This window comes from Cibotium barometz, chromosome 32 (genome assembly GCF_041138505.1).
Source record: "Cibotium barometz isolate CiBa-2024 chromosome 32, ASM4113850v1, whole genome shotgun sequence".
NCBI lineage: Eukaryota > Viridiplantae > Streptophyta > Polypodiopsida > Cyatheales > Cibotiaceae > Cibotium > Cibotium barometz.
In genome coordinates, this window is record NC_141077.1 from 53,397,117 (window position 1) to 53,414,135 (window position 17,019).

Consider the following 17,019-nt stretch of genomic DNA (forward strand, 5'->3'; position numbering starts at 1 on the left):
GTAGAACCCGCCATGCCTTGGTTGTGGTGTTAAGTGGGGTCCTCGGCCTCTCTGGCTAGCTATCCAGCGGTTCCTCAGGTTGAGAGTGTCAGTGGGAAAGTCAAAGGAAGAAGAGGGGAAGTCACTCTCAATTAATGGCATGTTTGTATCATCCTTAGCCGTATTATCATAAATGCTAGACAAATAAGAAGTTATTAGACTAAACACCAGATAGGTGTTGTTCTCTTCTTCTTGCCTTTTATCCGTATTTCCCTCATTGGAATCTTCTTCTCGCATTTTATTCCTATTCCCCTCATTGGAAGGTGGCATGGTTTTTTTGTGATAAAGAAATCATGTAGAGCATGCAAATCCTCTTCCTCAAGGAGTGAGGGATACTCAATGTGCATCTGGTCAAAGTCATAGACTACTATTGTTAGTAAAGTTTGTAATTGTGCAGAAATGAGATAAAAAAGTCTTAAAATACCATAAGGATGATATATTTTGCTGTTATGGATTAGCAGGTGTTGGTGGGTGTCCCAAGCCTCAACCCAACTGTGCATTAGCATTCATTTAGGTAGTCTTGTGTTTTAAGAAGGGGAGTGGTTTCATTAGTTCTAGAGGCTCTTCCCCCTTGATAAAGTTAGTGGAGTTAATGCGTACGTGTCGACACCAAGATTGAAAGTTGAGGACAATCAGGTGTAGGGGATGAATATACATAGAGGGAACCTCGTTGAGTTTGAGGACCTCTGTGAATGTAGCCATTATGATGGTTGGATCAGATATTGTGTAGTATTCTGTTAAATGAGTGCCAGGTCCCCTTGGGTTAGTTTCTCACTTAGGTTAATGTTATATGGATGCAAAGAGAGGGTTAGTAAAGCAAAGAAGAGGGAAAAGTTTTTATGACACTTATTGTTCTATCTATCTTATGTAATAGAGAGATGCTAAGCTAACCCAAAATAGGGTTAACATAGTTAAAAGAGCCAGTTTGGTAAATTTGGAGTTCAGAGGCCCATGTGGTAGGCTCTTGTTTCTAGGTGTTCCGATGTTCCTCCATTGACATCTGTGTCTTGTTAGCTCGTTTCCTCCCAAGGCTCCTCGCTTGAGGAGTCTAACCTTCTTACTTGTTGAGTGCTGGTCGTTTCCTAGGATCAAAGGCTTAGTGGGTTTGAGAAAGTGTGATGTGCTACGATTAACTATATTGTCATTTCCAATAATTATAACAGATTAGGTTCACATCAAAGATCCTTGGTATTTCTGGGATTAGGTCTGAGAATGGTTTCAAATTTTATTTTTTTGAGACTGTTGTTATGTTCACGTGTTCGGTTCTCGTCTGCAAGTTCACGTCTATAGGCTCAAGTTTCCAAGTTCACATCTCTATACTCATGTCTACAGGTTCACATGTCTAGACTCAAGTCTCTTGGCTCATGTGTCAGAGTTCATGTATGCGCAAGCTTACGCCTTTTCTGTATGGACTTGGTTCAACTACATGGGACACGAAAATCTAGGAATTGGATCTATGAGTGACAAGGCTAGTGTACACTTATTAGATATTCATTGCACTTTTATTCTTTAATAATTACGAGTGACAAGAAAATCTTTCAAGGACATGGGTAGATGTGTTTGTACGAGTCTTTATGACAATAATAATTGGTTCATACTATATTAGGTATACCTACCTCTAGACTCACGTCTCCACGCTCACGTATGCAGATTCACATGTCCAGACTCACGTCTTTTTATGCGGGGAGACAGTGGGCTCATGCCTCCTACTCGAGAGTTAGTTTGGCCTAGTTTTTGGTGATTTTTGAGATTTTTTGGACTTGATGGGATGTAATTAATGATCCTAATCCAAGTTAACTATAGTTATACAACTAATTAAGTCCTTTTTAATAGTTTTTTGATGATTTTGCACGCTTTTACTCTATAAATTTAACAATGTAAGAACAAATTATGAAAAAATATGAAATGCATGAACAAAAATTGACAATCCCACTCTAATTCAACTTGATGTAGCTCAATGCTCATGTTTTCAAAGTGGATTCCACTTCTAATCACAATTACTAAGCTAATTCATAGATTAAAGTAATGAAAGCTACGCCTCGTATACTCCAATTTCATGTAAATCATAAAAAAACCAAGGTTTTGTCCTACCTATAGATACAATAGAATGCCCTAATGTAAAATAAACTCCAAATTAAAATCAAACACAACAAACAAAAACACCCAATGCTCTAAAACCATATGTTTTTCAAAGTTTGATCTCTTAATTAACATGGAGTAATATTAGGTAATTCCAATAGCTTAGAATGGATGAGAAAACGGAGCTGAGCCATAGGCCAATCCCTGATAGTGATGGTAAATATGTTCAAGTCAAGATCTTACCTTAGCCTTGCTGAAGTATGTTCAAGTCAAGATCTTACCTTAGCCTTGTTGAAGTGTGTGTCGTTGGGTCTTGCTTTCGAGCCGCAAGTGTAACTTTCCATTGTGGATACACTAGCTCGTCCGTCACATCCTAACTGCATCATCACACTTGAATGCTTCTTGCCAAAGGGGTGAAGAACGAGCCCAAATACTTAAATGGAGGCAAGAAGAGATGTCCTTCCGTAATCACAAAGACAAAGAAAGAAGAAGAATCTATTGCAAGAAAGAAAACTAAAATTAAATCTATCTAGCATGCATCCATGAAGCAAAGAAGATTCAAAATCATACAAGCAAGAAAAGAGGAGAAGAGCTCATAAGTACACTATTGCAAGGGAATGATTGTATGTTGCTTTGTCAGAAATCACTTATATACAAGTGACTAGTTTTTATACTGAGTCAGCCAAACTTAAAAATGATTTGACCTCTATTACTAATCTTAAGCAACTATGTACACTAAGTCCGTAGACTTTTTCTATTTGACATTAAGCTCATGGTAAGGCTGCTTTATATGTTCTAATGTCATCTTACAAAAGTTAAGTGCTCTTCGTACAGGTAAGATGGCAAAACACCTTACGGTAGGTCGAGTGAACAAAACCATATTAACCAACGGAGTGGCAAACAAAGCACTCGAACGAAGACTTTCATCGTAGCCATGTCAAGCATAGTGCGTACAATAACCAAATTGATTAGCATCACAGCAGTAGCCAATAGAACCATGTATGAGCACTAGCCATGTATGATTCATGAGAGGCGTCGAAAAAGAGAGAGAGAGAGAGAGAGAGAGAGAGAGAGAGAGATTGCAAGCTAACGTCCTTGTAGGTCGAAAAGTGCATTGAAAACCAACGAGCAACAATCCCAACATTGAGGTATTATTAAAACTGCCAGGACAAGTTTGGAACTTGTAGCAATCGTGAGCAAATGAAGTAGAAACCAATCCATGCCAGCACACTATTAACGACCATAATCCCTTTATTCCTTCCATTAGATAAAAGAGAAGACTTTCATCGTAGCCATGTCAAGCATAGTGCGTACAATAACCAAATTGCTTAGCATCACAGCACTAGCCAACAGAACCATGTATGATTCATGAGAGGCGTCTAAAGAGAGAGAGAGAGAGAGAGAGAGAGAGAGAGAGAGAGATTGCAAGCTAACGTCCTTGTAGGTCGAAAAGTGCATTGAAAACCAACGACCAACAATCCCAACATTGAGCCATTAGATTTTTTTAAAAACTCACAATTAATCCCTAGCAACAAACAATAGTTTGTATGAGGTTTTATTAAAACTGCCAGGACAAGTTTGGAACTTGTAGCAATCGTGAGCAAATGAAGTAGAAACCAATCCATGCCAGCACACTATTAACGACCATAATCCCTTTATTCCTTCCATTAGATAAAAGAGAAGAGAGTTTTGCTTCAAACATCAACAATTTTCCTGATGTAAAGCAGTTGCAGTTGCAGTTGCTTTCTCAAAAAAGAAGCCTTATGTTACTTTCAAAAATAGGAGGCATTATACCCCTATGATCTAACTCCATAAACTCGAATTCGCTGCTGAATACGGGTTCCGCAAGATGGGCAGTCTCTGAGACCTTGTCTCTGATGTAGTTCATTGCACTTGGCACACACCACTTGATGTGCACAAGGCAAAAACACTACAGACATCTCCTCACTCATGCACATCACACATTCCTGATCACGATGAATGTCCCTCTGAGACTGTTGCAACTCTTCTATCTCAGACAACAGCCTTGCATTGATGTGTTTCAGCTTTTCTGCAGAGCAGGTATCCAAATTACTAGAACCCATCCCAAAGCCATTTCCCCAACTCAATACTGATGGCTGCAATCCCAATGACAACTTAACCCTGGCAATCTCACTCTCCAGCTTTTGCACCTCATCACGGCGATGCTGGGACTCTGTCTCTGATTTCCTTTGCAATGTTTCTTCCTTCCTCTTGGCAGAATGCTCCACTTGTTCTTTTGCTTGCTTTTCTGCTTGTGCATGCAGTAATGCTTCTTCCTTTGCCTTTTCCTCTTGTCTCCATTTTACCTAGAGGCAATAACAGACAGAGAGAGAGATTTCCTCATATATCGAAGTAGGTGAATGCATCTGCGTAAGCATCTTCTGTGAGAGAGCCAATAAGGAAAAATAAAAATAAAAAATCAAATTGAGAAAAGCATTTCAGAAAGCTCCACCATGTGCCCCTCTGGGAGGAGGAAAGAGTTCTGAAAAGCTAACCTCTGCTTGTTGCTGTTGTTTCCTAGCTTGTGAAAGTTGCTCAAAGAGGCTAGATAGGTTTCGCTTTCCCTCAATCAGATCATCTTGCAGCTTTAACTTCTGCTTCTCCCACCCTTGAGCTTTCTTTGTAGATCTGTTCTCCCTTTTGGTGGCCTCTTGGCACACTGTGACAGATTCTGCAGCAGTAAGCGTTGCAGCTTCCATCTCTGCTCTAACCTCTGCATTTTCAGCTTCCAACCTCCATGCAGTTGAGGTAGCTCGGTCTACTTGACTTAGAGCCTTGCGCAAAGCATTGTCCATTTCTGCCAATTTCTTCATGGTACTCTCTTCCAGAGCTTGCTTTTCCTTTTTGAGGCGCATGTATTCATCCCTTTCTTGCCTGAGAGCTTTAAGTTCAGCAGAGTCCTTCGTTAACCTCCTAGCAGCTTGCATAACTTTTTGCTGTGCCCAATCAGTCCACTCTTGAAGTTGAGCTTCAAGGTACTTTACACGATTAACAAGCTGCCAAAGCATAACCGTCTTCCTCTCTTCAGCATTTGAGTCAATGCACCCAAGAAATTGTCTAGCTGACACACCATCGGTGGTAAAATTGACAGTATTCTCATCTTTGCAACTGTTTATTCGAGAGACACCTGATAATTCTGAAGCCGTTGCCAGAGAAAGCTCTGCTGAAGTTGAAGCAAGGCTGCCCACATTGCCAGAAGCATTTGAAGTCATCCAGGCTTCACTTGGTGGCACATGAAATCCAGGAAAAATGCTTGTGCTCCCTGTCTGGAGGTCTGTCTGTACTGGCTGCTTACTATCACTTGGCAGCTGCACAGCTGGGCAACTATTCTTGTTGCCCTCCAACATACTGCCTGCAAAATCAGGCTGAAGAGATGTGGATTGCCCCAACAATGAGTTTCTTTCCATAATATCAGAGCATTGAGGCATACATTGTGTACTGGCAGCCTGAGCCACCCGCATCTCTTGAGAGTATACCGGAGATGGATCTGACATGCTGACGCTAGGAACAAGATGGTTGGGCCTCCAACTATGACACTTGTCAAGATACTGTGGTCCATTATTGCACTGGGAAATGTACAATCCAAGCTTTGTGGCATGTTCTTCCGATTCTGGGATCTGCGGCAAAGAAACCTGGTAAGAATTCAGAACACCTTCACTTTGCAACGCTTGTTCTTGAGTTGAATTTATAGCTTCACTGTTTGCAGAGGTAGTTGGGGTGAGTTCGGTCATGGAAATGGAGGGTCTGGTAGACATCCCCTTGCGGCATGCTACTGCAACCTTGCCATCAGGAGACGAAGAAAAGCTTGGAGTGGAAAATGCTGACCGGCTATCCTTATGAGAGCTTACTAGCAAGTTAGAAGGCTGTGCACTTGGCTGTGGCAGATGGGAAGTGTGCTGGGGTAAAGGGATGGGAGTTGTAGTGCCAGTAGGAGGTGCATTTGACGATGGTGGATCAGAAGATCCCTTTGATTGTGATGACACAACATTCAGTGCATTTCCATCCTTGTTGACAGAAGACTCTTCCTCCATTGTGCATGCAAGGAGTACATTTAGGTCACACATAAGTAAGCACCACATAGCATCCCCCTTACTTTGATAAGGCCGAACCTTTCTTAACATGCAAATCATCTCTGCCAGCACATAACTCTCCATCTCTTTCAGATCTGTGAAAACTGGCTCTGCAGTGCTGCCTCTAGGTCCACTATTCTGCAACCATGCCAAGGAACTCTCCACTATGCTGGTAAGAGCATCCCTCCCATTTCTCAACACAGCATTGAGTGCGTCCTCATGGCTAAAATCACAAGAAGAGATCTTTTTCACTGCTGCCTTGTAAAAACCATCCAGCATGCTCATCAAAATCTCCTCTAGCTTCACTTCTGAGAACCGACCCCAATCTGAGTCTGGCGATAACTCGCCAAACTCTTGGCCATCTTTAGAGTAAGGAAAGTGTTGAAAACCAGTGGGAAAATCTGTGATCTGCAAGCTATGGTGAGGAAGGGGCACATTTCCAAGGCTGGAGTGATTGCTAGGATGGTTAAAGTGATCCGTTGGCATCACGTATTGTCCACTATTGCAGCATCCAATGGTGCCAGGTGAAACTGCAGGAGCATGTGCACAATTTAAGGATCGAGGATCCATGGCACCACTGCTGCAGGCCTCACCAACATTCACAGCAATCTTACTACCCTGACCACCATGATCACACGCTGGTGTAGGTGAGGCAGCAGACTGTTGCTGTTGATCAGTTCTAAATTTCCTCTTGTTACGGCTGCCTTTATCCAAGCTTGAGGCAGGAGAGTCAGATGAAGAGGCATTCAAAAAGCCACTACGCATGGTTCCTGGCAAGCGATTGATTGGGATTCAACCAATTGGAAATGCAGCGCAGAGCCTTAACCGCCGAGCTCTATCTCAATGGGAAGCCAGCTATGGCGTACAATTCATCTAGGGGTGAAACAACACATAAACGAGAGCATGTGATGAAGATCAAGAGACGTAAGAACAATACCTGGAATTTGAAGCGGAGGCGATGGTCCTGCAATGTCTATGGCAGGTGAAGCTCTCTGCTTCTGATGCTGATATCTCCTCCTCCTCCTCCTCCTTCTTCGATGGCTATGGCGATGAATGGCGAAGGTAACCTAGCCTTATCTGGACCCCTGCAAAGGCAATCAAGCTCCTGCCAGCAGTTTCTGCTACAAGCCCTGCTTCTTTCTAAGGCGAAATGGATGGAGATGGTAAATACTGTGCCTTTGATGGTACTTTTTTTTTGGTCAAATTCCCTTTTTAACAAAATTCCTTTCGTGCATAGTTTCCCACGGACACCTGTCGGTCTTCTATAGATAAGAGCCCCCCCCGAATTTGAAGCCAAGTAGTCTCACCATTCTTCTTGACGCGGGTACCGTCTTCTCTCGGACTGGGCACAATTCCACTCAAACACGGATTTTTCCCACATCTTCATGGCCCTTTATGCATATGCCTACCTTCTTCTCATCAATTTCACAACCACCTTACACTTTGGGACACAAATGATGGGTATCGTAATGTTTCACATATAACCTACATCAGGGCCACCAAAAAACCTCATATACAACGAAGGCTAAATTGGAATATAACAAAAATGATATAATACAACCAAGTAGAATCAAATGGTGCCATAGACTCTTGGTGTACTACAGACGCAGAGCTTCCCTCATAAAAAAGGCAACGTCTATGTGTTGTGCGTGTTGCGATGATACCTATACTCAAAACTGCCAACTCGACTCTCAAATCGATCTATACCTAGGTAATACGTAAAAACTCATTAAAAGCTTTGGATCTTCGTTGGAGACAAAAGAGCTTTACAATTATATAATCATAATATTTAACATAAACGGCATACTTTCATGGATAGGCATACGGGTGGGCCTCAAAAAACTATACATATAGTCGTTATTATGACCATCTTGCTAGACAATAGGCTCTCGATAGCAAGATGGTCGTTATTACGACCATCTTGCTAGACAATAGGCTCTCGATAGCCTAAGTAAGACACATTGGTCCAGTTTAAATTGCAAGGCCAACCCTATCAAGTTCTACCCTATAAAACCCAATCGAACTCAAAGAACCAATCACAAAGAGAGAGTTTCAATATAAGCATAGCCACATCACGAATAAAAGCGAAATGTATTGTCCATCGAAGAACCAATCACGTACAGAGAGTTTCAATATAAACATAGCCACATCAAGAATGAACCTATTACAAAAAGAATATCCCTTATACTCACTCATGCATGAACCAAATAATGCTCTCTTCTTCACAAAGAATAATTAGCAACAAAATATTAGAATATGTACCTGCAAATTTTTTTCCCGTCCCAACGACAGGAGCTCTCCATCAAAAGGGATCTGCATATTTTCTTAGGTGAAAAACTTTAGTATTATTATTATTGAAACACATACACGTTTCAAAGTGTATACAGAGGCTAAAATAGAAAGCTTTGTAAGCAATTTTTTTTCTCAAAATCAATTTGTATCACACAAATAGCTAACAAAATAGACCGCCTATACTCTGGACTTGACCTTCAAAATTTCTCAAAATCAATTTGTATCACACAAATAGTGCTAACAAAATAGATCGCCTATACTTTGGACTTGACCAACACCTAGTTAGTACATAAAACCCATAGGAACTTTGGATTTTTAAAGACAAAGAGCTTTACAATCATACAATAACGATATTTAACCAACCTTGGTCAATAGATGCTGAATCTTCTCGGGCATGCATACAATTTGACTTCCAAAAAGCTATACAAATAGTCCTCATTATAATCATGCCCCATAGGCTCCTAGTTAATAAGCTTTTGGTAAAACTGAAAAGAACACAGCAATATAAAATAGACTCTTACGGCCTGCAACTCTAACAAACTCTACCATATAAAATGAAAGCAAAACGCTCACTCAAGACCAGTAAGGATCATGCCCCGAAAGTCTCAAAATAAACATAGATAGAATGTACTTGTTACAATAACATTATCCCTTATGTACCAGAGAACACTCTCTCCTTCACAAAGAATACAACAAAGAAGGCTAAAATATTAACTTGCAAAAAAATTCCATGTCCAAGAACTCAATTAATATCTGAGTAGGGATAGGAGCTCTCCACAGAAAGGGATCTCCATAATTTTTTAGGTAAATGACTTTAATGTTGTTATTAAAGACACATAAGCAACACCCTTAGTACTCTTACAATTGTACATCTTTTGGCCTAGTAGAGGAGTCAAAGAGAAATGTAAAATAACTCCTCATTATAATCTTAATATCACACATACTACCTTTCAAAGCTAAAAATAAATCTTACCAAACTTCCTCTACATTCATTTCGAAGCTAATTGCAAGACCTCTTTGAACACCACATTCGCAGTGCAAACAACGCTAGAAGTACTCATGCCAGTTTCAAATGCAATGTTCTAAATAAATACTTTCATAGCATCCGGCGATCTCACTCATGAAAAAGCCACATATAATCGTCCATGGCTGAATACATGTGTCACCAAGTATAATCCTAGAACTGATAGTGTTTGTCCTTGTGATTTATTAAGCTTTACGGGAAACCACCTTCACGTCTCATATCAAAAGGAAGCTACAAAAGTACTTGGTATAAAAGTTATCCTAGGGATGAAAATCATGTCCCCAATATTTGTACATGTAATTATTTCTACTTTTATAATCTTAGAATGGAAGTGATTGTATATTAATCTCGTCTCATTGCACAATCCTTTTTAAGGATCCACATTTCACAACAAAATAATAGGAGCATTTTTCTTCAAAACCAATCGATGAGTAGGATAATTGTCACCTAGATTCAAGCTATTTAGATATTTTGTTGCATACCAAAAGTTATCCTCACCAGCACTGGTGGACACAACATCTGCACTCAAGTATTCATTGTTATCTCGAGGCATCACGCTTAGAGCAATGTCGTTAATAGCAACAACCTCAACATTTCAAGGTGCAAGGATAGCACACTCTTAAAAAACTTACATAGTCTCCAACTCTCAAAAGCCCTGTGTACACCCATTCAATGAGTTGTTACATAGAACCTGTCTGAAGAAGCATTTTGGGAGGGAACACCTTCTTCTATTCTGCACTGTACAATCCCATCACTAATGTCTAGGATCCACTGTGCAAATTCTTACTCCATCTAGTTACTTGCATTTTGATGCTTACGCATGTTTTGCATAAGCATTAACACTTTGGTCTCTCTCAAAATTTTTGGATGACACAATGTTGAATTGACAATATCCTCTCTTCCTCCCTTTGGAGTATGTTATGGGGCTACCACACCTCCAAGAGAGAACTCAATGCATTCACCTAAAGGATGAGCAATAGATCACAAGTGTCGTTAGGGCACTTACCAATGCTTCAAACTTGAGTCCCTTGATGCCTCCAAGCTCACTTGTTAAGCTCCAACCTCCATGCTGTCACTGTAGAGTCGCTCACACCGTCGCATAAGGCAATCGCTCTCTCTCACTCTCCCACACAAGCATGAATCATACAAGCATAGAAGAGGAACAATGCTAGAATGGTGGTACTCCATCATGAGTGCATGTGGTACTCCATTATGAGTGTAATCTTTCTCTCTTTCTTTTCCCCATCATTACAGTGGTATCAGAGCCTTGTCTTTGATCCAAGGTTTCTGGAAATTTTCAAAATTTTGTAATTTCTTGATTTTCTTGGAGTTTCTTGGGAATTTTCTTGATTTTCTTAATTTTGATTGATTTCTTGATCAAGAAATGGGGCATGAGGAGTGTGGAATGCCGGAATTCTTTTGGATTTTGATTTGATTAATGTTTTGGGGGCTATGGGTCACTGTGGACCAAAAGTTGGGGCAACCGCTCCAAAATTTGAGGGACAGGACCAAATTTGGGAGAAATTTGTATTAATCATGATTAAGGCCTTAATCCAAAACGTTTTTGATCTTCCCTTCATCCCCACATGCTTGATTCTGAGGGAAAATAGGATTGCATCTTCTTGTCATTGAGCAACATTGACTTAGGGTTTTGAAGGAGCAATTCTCGATCTTTCAAACGACATCTTGATTAGGCGTTTTTATGAAATTTCTTCCATGGAAGCTCGCAGCTTATTAGCGCACCATTCTCAGAACGTTTGCAGCCATTTCGCGCCGTCTTTTACAGTCGTGGGAAGCCTAAGCTTACTTAAGCTTAGCATAAGGTAGCCAAGCTTAAGCTTGGCAACAAGGAGGCAAAAAGGGAGCTGCGATTTTTAGCGCATGATGAAGAACGCGGCCGTGAGAGATTAATCCTTTCAAGAAGTGATTTACACAATTTGGACCATTCTCTTCAAGTCTTCAAGCTTTCTCAAGTCTTCTCAAGTCTTAAGGCTTCAACCAGATCAAGCATTAAGGATTCAACAATCAAGCAATAATCATGGAGTAAGGGTACATTTTATATATTTGAATGCCATTGCTAAGAAGCTTCATTACAAGTGATATATGAGATGCTTATGGCTACATTTTAAGTGCTTGGAATGCCATTACTTTGCCCACTTGCATGCTAATTGCAATGGTGGGAATGATCATGAGATTTAGAAGCTTTTGCATGGCCATTACATCTACCATTGAAAGGATTTTTGGATGCATCATATGAGCCCTTGATTTTCTTAAGCATTAAGCAAACATCACTCCTTGAACCAATTGGAGTCTACTTGCCATATGATTGATTGATTGGTGCATTGATGAGGGCCATGGAGTAAAGGCAAAAGGGGTTGAAGTGATTCAAATCATTGAGTTGTGCTTGTGAATCACATGATTTTGGATGCTATGTTGATGTTGTTTTTGTGGTTGATTGATGTGATGGAGCCACTTTGGATGAATGGGGAAAGCATGAGTACATGCTCTTTTGTAATGATGAAATGAAATAGCATGAGTTATGCTAAAAACATTGTAAGTGCTCCTATCTTATCCTTTTGAATCTACATCTACATACACTTCACTTGTATCCCAGGAGAGGCCCGGGGGAGCATGGCATGAACTCTCCTTGTCGATTGTGAGTGCTTTTGGTAAAGCGACAAGGAGGGGGATTAGGTATTTGGATGTGAAGACTTGGCTGGGAGATCAGCAAGAAGTCTTGGCTGGGAGATCGGCAAGCATAAAGCTCTTCTTCGACACACAATCAACTATATTGCAAGCATGCCGAGGCTATGGAAGCCATTGGTCACTGTTAATCCCATTTGGATTAACACCATGATCCTCAATTGAGGACATTAATAAGTGTCATGTAAAGGCACTATAAAGGTTATACATTATGAGACATTGGCCACCCAAGGCCTAGTTAGTAAGTTTTGGGCGCCCAAGTATAAGGGCCAATTGTATATTAGGTATTAATGAAAGGACACAATCCCCTTTGTGCTATTGAGAGCTCTTCTCTTGTACTTGTGAGAGAGTGAGGAGTGAGAGCATTCTAGTATTGTGCCTCTTTCATGCTTGTGTGTTTATGCTTGTATGAGAGAGTGAGAGAGAGTGTGATTGGCCTATGTGATGATGTGAGCAACTCCACGGTGGACAGTGTGGAGGTGGAGCTTGGAGTTTGGCGCATACATGAGAGCTTGGAGGCTTCAAGAGACACGAGCTCGAAGCATTGGTAATAAGTACCCCATGATGGTTGTGTTTCATTGCTCATCCATTAGGTGAATGTGTAAGGTGAATGTGTAAAGTTACCTCTTGGAGGTGTGGTCAAGCATAACATTTTTGGTGCCGCTGTCGGGGAGACACCTTTGTTTCTTCCATACTCTTTGAGTTTCAGCTCCCATTGCATAATATTCATTGTTGACTTTGCATTTTAGTAATGCATTATGTGGAAAATGAAAGAATAAGGTGTGTGTGGTTAATAAAAAATTATAGTTTTGATGTTGTGAATGTTGTGGAAAATAGTTTAGGAAAGGATTCATTGGTTACTCTTGATAAGTTTGATGTTAGCACCGCAAAAAACACCAACATGAAGAAGCAAGTTGTGTGTTTTTTTTTCAAAAATTCAAAAAAAAAACATAAGGGACCATTGATTGAGCCAGGAGCTTGCATTTCATTCCCTAGCATTGGCACAATCAATTGGATAAGTATTATACACCCAAAACTACAAATTGCCGACGTGGAAAACTTCACGTCGTGAAAGTGCAAGAAGTTGTTCACGACGTGAACCATTTTCCTGCAATTTCACGTCGCGAGTCGCTCACAAAATTAGTGCCAAGATTTACGTCAAAAATCACGGGATTATATTCTTAAAATAGAAACCCTTATCCTGACACCTCTAACACGATTCAGTCCGCCCCAAAAATTGGATCACGTGAAAGTGCAGTAGACTTTCACGACGTGAACCATTTTCAAAGTAGTCCATGGCGTGAAACACTTTTTGTTTCACAACGTGAACTCAATCTTGGTGTTTCACGAGAAGACCAAAACCAACAAATTGACAAAACTAAGGTTGTGAGGGTCGGTTAAAGAAAGGAATTTAATCTTAAGGAGAAAAATTGGATCACGTGAAAGTGCAGTAGACTTTGACGACGTGAACCATTTTCGACGTAGTTCACGGCGTGAAACACTTTTTGTTTCATGACGTGAACCATTTTTCTCTACAGTTTCACAACGTGAACTAAGTCCTGCTATTTCACGATGTGAAATATTCTATGCTAATTCACGCCTTCTAAACAGAGTGATAAAACAAGGAATTGAATCAATTTGGGTTGAATACTATCTTATCAATTCATACATACATGCACTTAAGATCTGGAAAACTTATCGGAGACGATCTTACGCATGACGATAGTGCATCAAATCATCCAGGAACTTCCTATCAAAAAAGTGTGGGATCAGGATAGTCCGCAAACACATACTTGAGTGTCTTGAGAAACCTCACCACTGTAAAACTAGTAGTGAGGAATCCATGGAAGAAGGACTCAGATACACTGGGTTTGGGGAAGGTGACAAACCACACTCTCCAACCAAGTCCAGTGGGATCATTGATATAGCTTGGGGATTTTTTTGGTCTCCAAACCAGTCATGAAGAAGCACAATCTGCGGCGGGCATGGGTTTGTCAACTAGCGTTGGACTCGATCCAAGACAAGAAGGGCCATTCCAGACGTTGAATTCTAGGCTATCAAATACTGGCACCCCTCGAATCAGACGAGATATGGAAAGTGCAGTTAGGACGGGTCAAATATTCTTTCCCACCATCGAGGAAATGGAATTGGATTTCCAATGAAGTGAGGTGGAACGACAACTCTGAGAATTGAGCTTAAGGAAACAAGAGCTTGATACTCGTAGGACAAGAGCTAAGAGAAAGGAGATAGATAATGTTAACCATCTCCAATCACGAGGAAAGGAATTTGAAATTGCTACAAGTAGAGTTGATGGGGATATTCCAAACTTGGAACCTCGACCTTCCCAGATGATGAAACCCCATATCATCTCAAAACTTGTCCAAAAATTCTATGGGGATGGAGATCCTATCCAGCATGTAGAGTGTCAGGACTATGGTCCTACGGAAGTCGAACCCTAGCATAAGTTAATAGCTTTCAGAGTCTCGAGAGTATTATTAGTGCTAGCGGGGTTCAGGGGTTAATGGGCGTTAGGGTTTGGTCCATGTGTGTACACATCTAAGTTAGCACGGCTCTTAAGTAAGATGGGCGGCCGGGCTAGGAGGTGTGGACACAGGCCAGGGTTTTGGTATAAAACCCAACGAGAAACCCTAACTCGTCATTATATGGTTGGGAGGTGAACCGACTTCCACCCTCTCTTCTTCTCCACGCCGAGGCTATGGCGGCTTGAGGAAGACGCAGCCGTAGCGGAGGCGTTACACTAAACAAAAGTGGGGAAACGTTTCCTCATCACACTAATGTTTTCCCAAGTGGAGCCTTCCTCTGGACGGTCCTTCCACTTGATAAGAGCTTGTTTCCGAACTTGGTGGCGAGTACATAACATGTGATAATCCAATACTCTTTCTGGTTCATGAGGCAGTATTGGGGGTTCCACATATTCTACCAAGAAAGAATCATCCACCGGCCTTTCATGACCCATAAGGCGTTTCCTCAAACGGCTTACGTGAAAGATGGGATGAACCTTGGAATGTGCTGGTAACTCAAGTTTATAGGCTCTACTGGGCCCACCTTCTTGAGTATCTTAAACGGTCCACAAAATCGGGGTGACAATTTTGGTACGGGACCCGTTTTTAAACTGATGGAGTTTTCCGGTACCTTCAGAAACACCCAATCACCTTCTTGAAAGTGAAGTGGCCTACGTTTCTGGTCCGCAAACTTCTTGTAACGATCTTGCGCTTGACGAACATTTAATCGTGCAAGGCGCAACATATCCATATGGTCTTGGATAAAATCCTTAACCTGACTGATTTTCTCATTCGCCAGTCCCACCGACACTGGTGAACGTGGCTGAAAACCATACATCAACATGAAAGGGCTAAAGCCTGTCGAGACATGCTTTGCACTATTGTAAGCAAACTCAAGAATAGGCAAATAAGACTCCCAATCAGATTGTTTTTTGCTGACATATGCCCGAAGCATATCTTCCAGCACTTGATTAACCCGTTCAGTCTGACCATCTGTCTGCGGATGATCAGCTGTACTAAGGTTCAACATAGTACCCAACTTACTGAATACTGCTCGCCAAAAATGGCTGTTAAACTTGCGATCGCGATCACTGACAATATTGGATGGTAAGCCATAAAGTCGGTAAACATTCTCCACGAAAAGGCGTCCCAATTCTGGAGTTGTAACTGTTTTCTTAGTAGGCACAAACCGACAAAGCTTGGTTAATCGATCCACGATTACCCAAATGGCATCATGTCCACGATTCGTTGTGGGCAAGCCCGTTATAAAATCCATAGATATACTTTCCCACTTTCCGTCAGGAATCTCTAATGGATGCAGTAACCCGCCAGCTTTAAGACGTTCTGCTTTGTTCACTTGACACTTCTGACACTGCAGAACATAGTCAGTAACATCCTTGTGAAGTCCAGGCCAATAGAAATGCTTTCTTACGAGAGCATACGTTTTGCGAATGCCCGCATGACCTGCACTTGGACTATCATGACACTCAAAAAGAATTTGGCGCCTAGTGTCTAAGTCCAATGGAACACAAACTCTCCCCTTGTGGAGTAAGTATCCATCATCGATGGAAAAGTTTTTCCATCGCTGTAGTTCATCTTGTGATAAAGAAGAACCATGTGTGGAAGAACTGGAAACACTACCGTTTGAGTGAGAGGGACCCCTCATTTGAACATGATTCCACACCTTTGAGTATGTTGAATCCTGCTTGCATTTGCCTCGTAAAGATTCTAACAATTCGCTTTTCAACTCTGTGAATAGCAGCGAATTAATCTCCGGCATACGACTCAAGGCATCAGCTACAATATTGTAACGTCCTTTGCGATAGCGTAGTTTGCAATCATACTCCTGAAGGATCTCAGCCCATCTGGCCTTTCGACCCTGCAAATCTGTTTGGTTCATAAACCACTTTATGCTTTCGTGATCAAAAACAAGCTCGAATTGCGCACCATATAAGTAATGTCGCCATTTTCGTAAGGCATATATGATGGCAAAGAGCTCACGCTCGTAAGCTGAGTAGTTTTGTTGAGCACGATTGAGCTTCTTGCTCTCATAGGCAACAGGATGACCATCTTGAATGAGAACCGCACCCACTGCCTTAGCACTGGCATCCGTTTCAATCACAAATGGTTTTTGAGGATCCACAATTGCCAAGATGGGAGCTGTAGCCAAAGCAACTTTAAGCTTATCAAAGCTACGTTGTTGCTCCTCACGCCATTGAAAGGTAATTGCCGCACCTTTCAATTGATCAGTCATGGGAGTGGCAATCTT

General features: G+C 41.3%; 1 protein-coding gene across 4 annotated transcripts; it reads right to left on the reverse strand.

Annotated features, from left to right (window-relative positions):
* Positions 1-3,753: 3,753 nt before the first annotated feature.
* LOC147620347 (MND1-interacting protein 1-like) lies at positions 3,754-7,391 on the reverse strand. Of its 4 annotated transcripts, none has more exons than XM_086772551.1 (3): positions 7,147-7,391; positions 4,635-6,739; positions 3,754-4,445 (listed from the first exon to the last, which is right to left on the reverse strand). In XM_086772551.1, the coding sequence occupies exons 2-3, from the start codon at positions 6,693-6,695 to the stop codon at positions 3,915-3,917; spliced, it is 2,592 nt and encodes an 863-aa protein (XP_086628677.1). In that variant the 5' UTR covers positions 6,696-6,739; positions 7,147-7,391; the 3' UTR covers positions 3,754-3,914. The 4 variants fall into 4 exon arrangements, with proteins under 4 accessions (XP_086628677.1, XP_086628676.1, XP_086628678.1 ...); XM_086772550.1 differs by having other exon boundaries at positions 4,635-6,979; XM_086772552.1 differs by having other exon boundaries at positions 3,754-4,520; positions 4,635-6,979.
* Between the last annotated feature and the right edge of the window lie 9,628 nt (positions 7,392-17,019).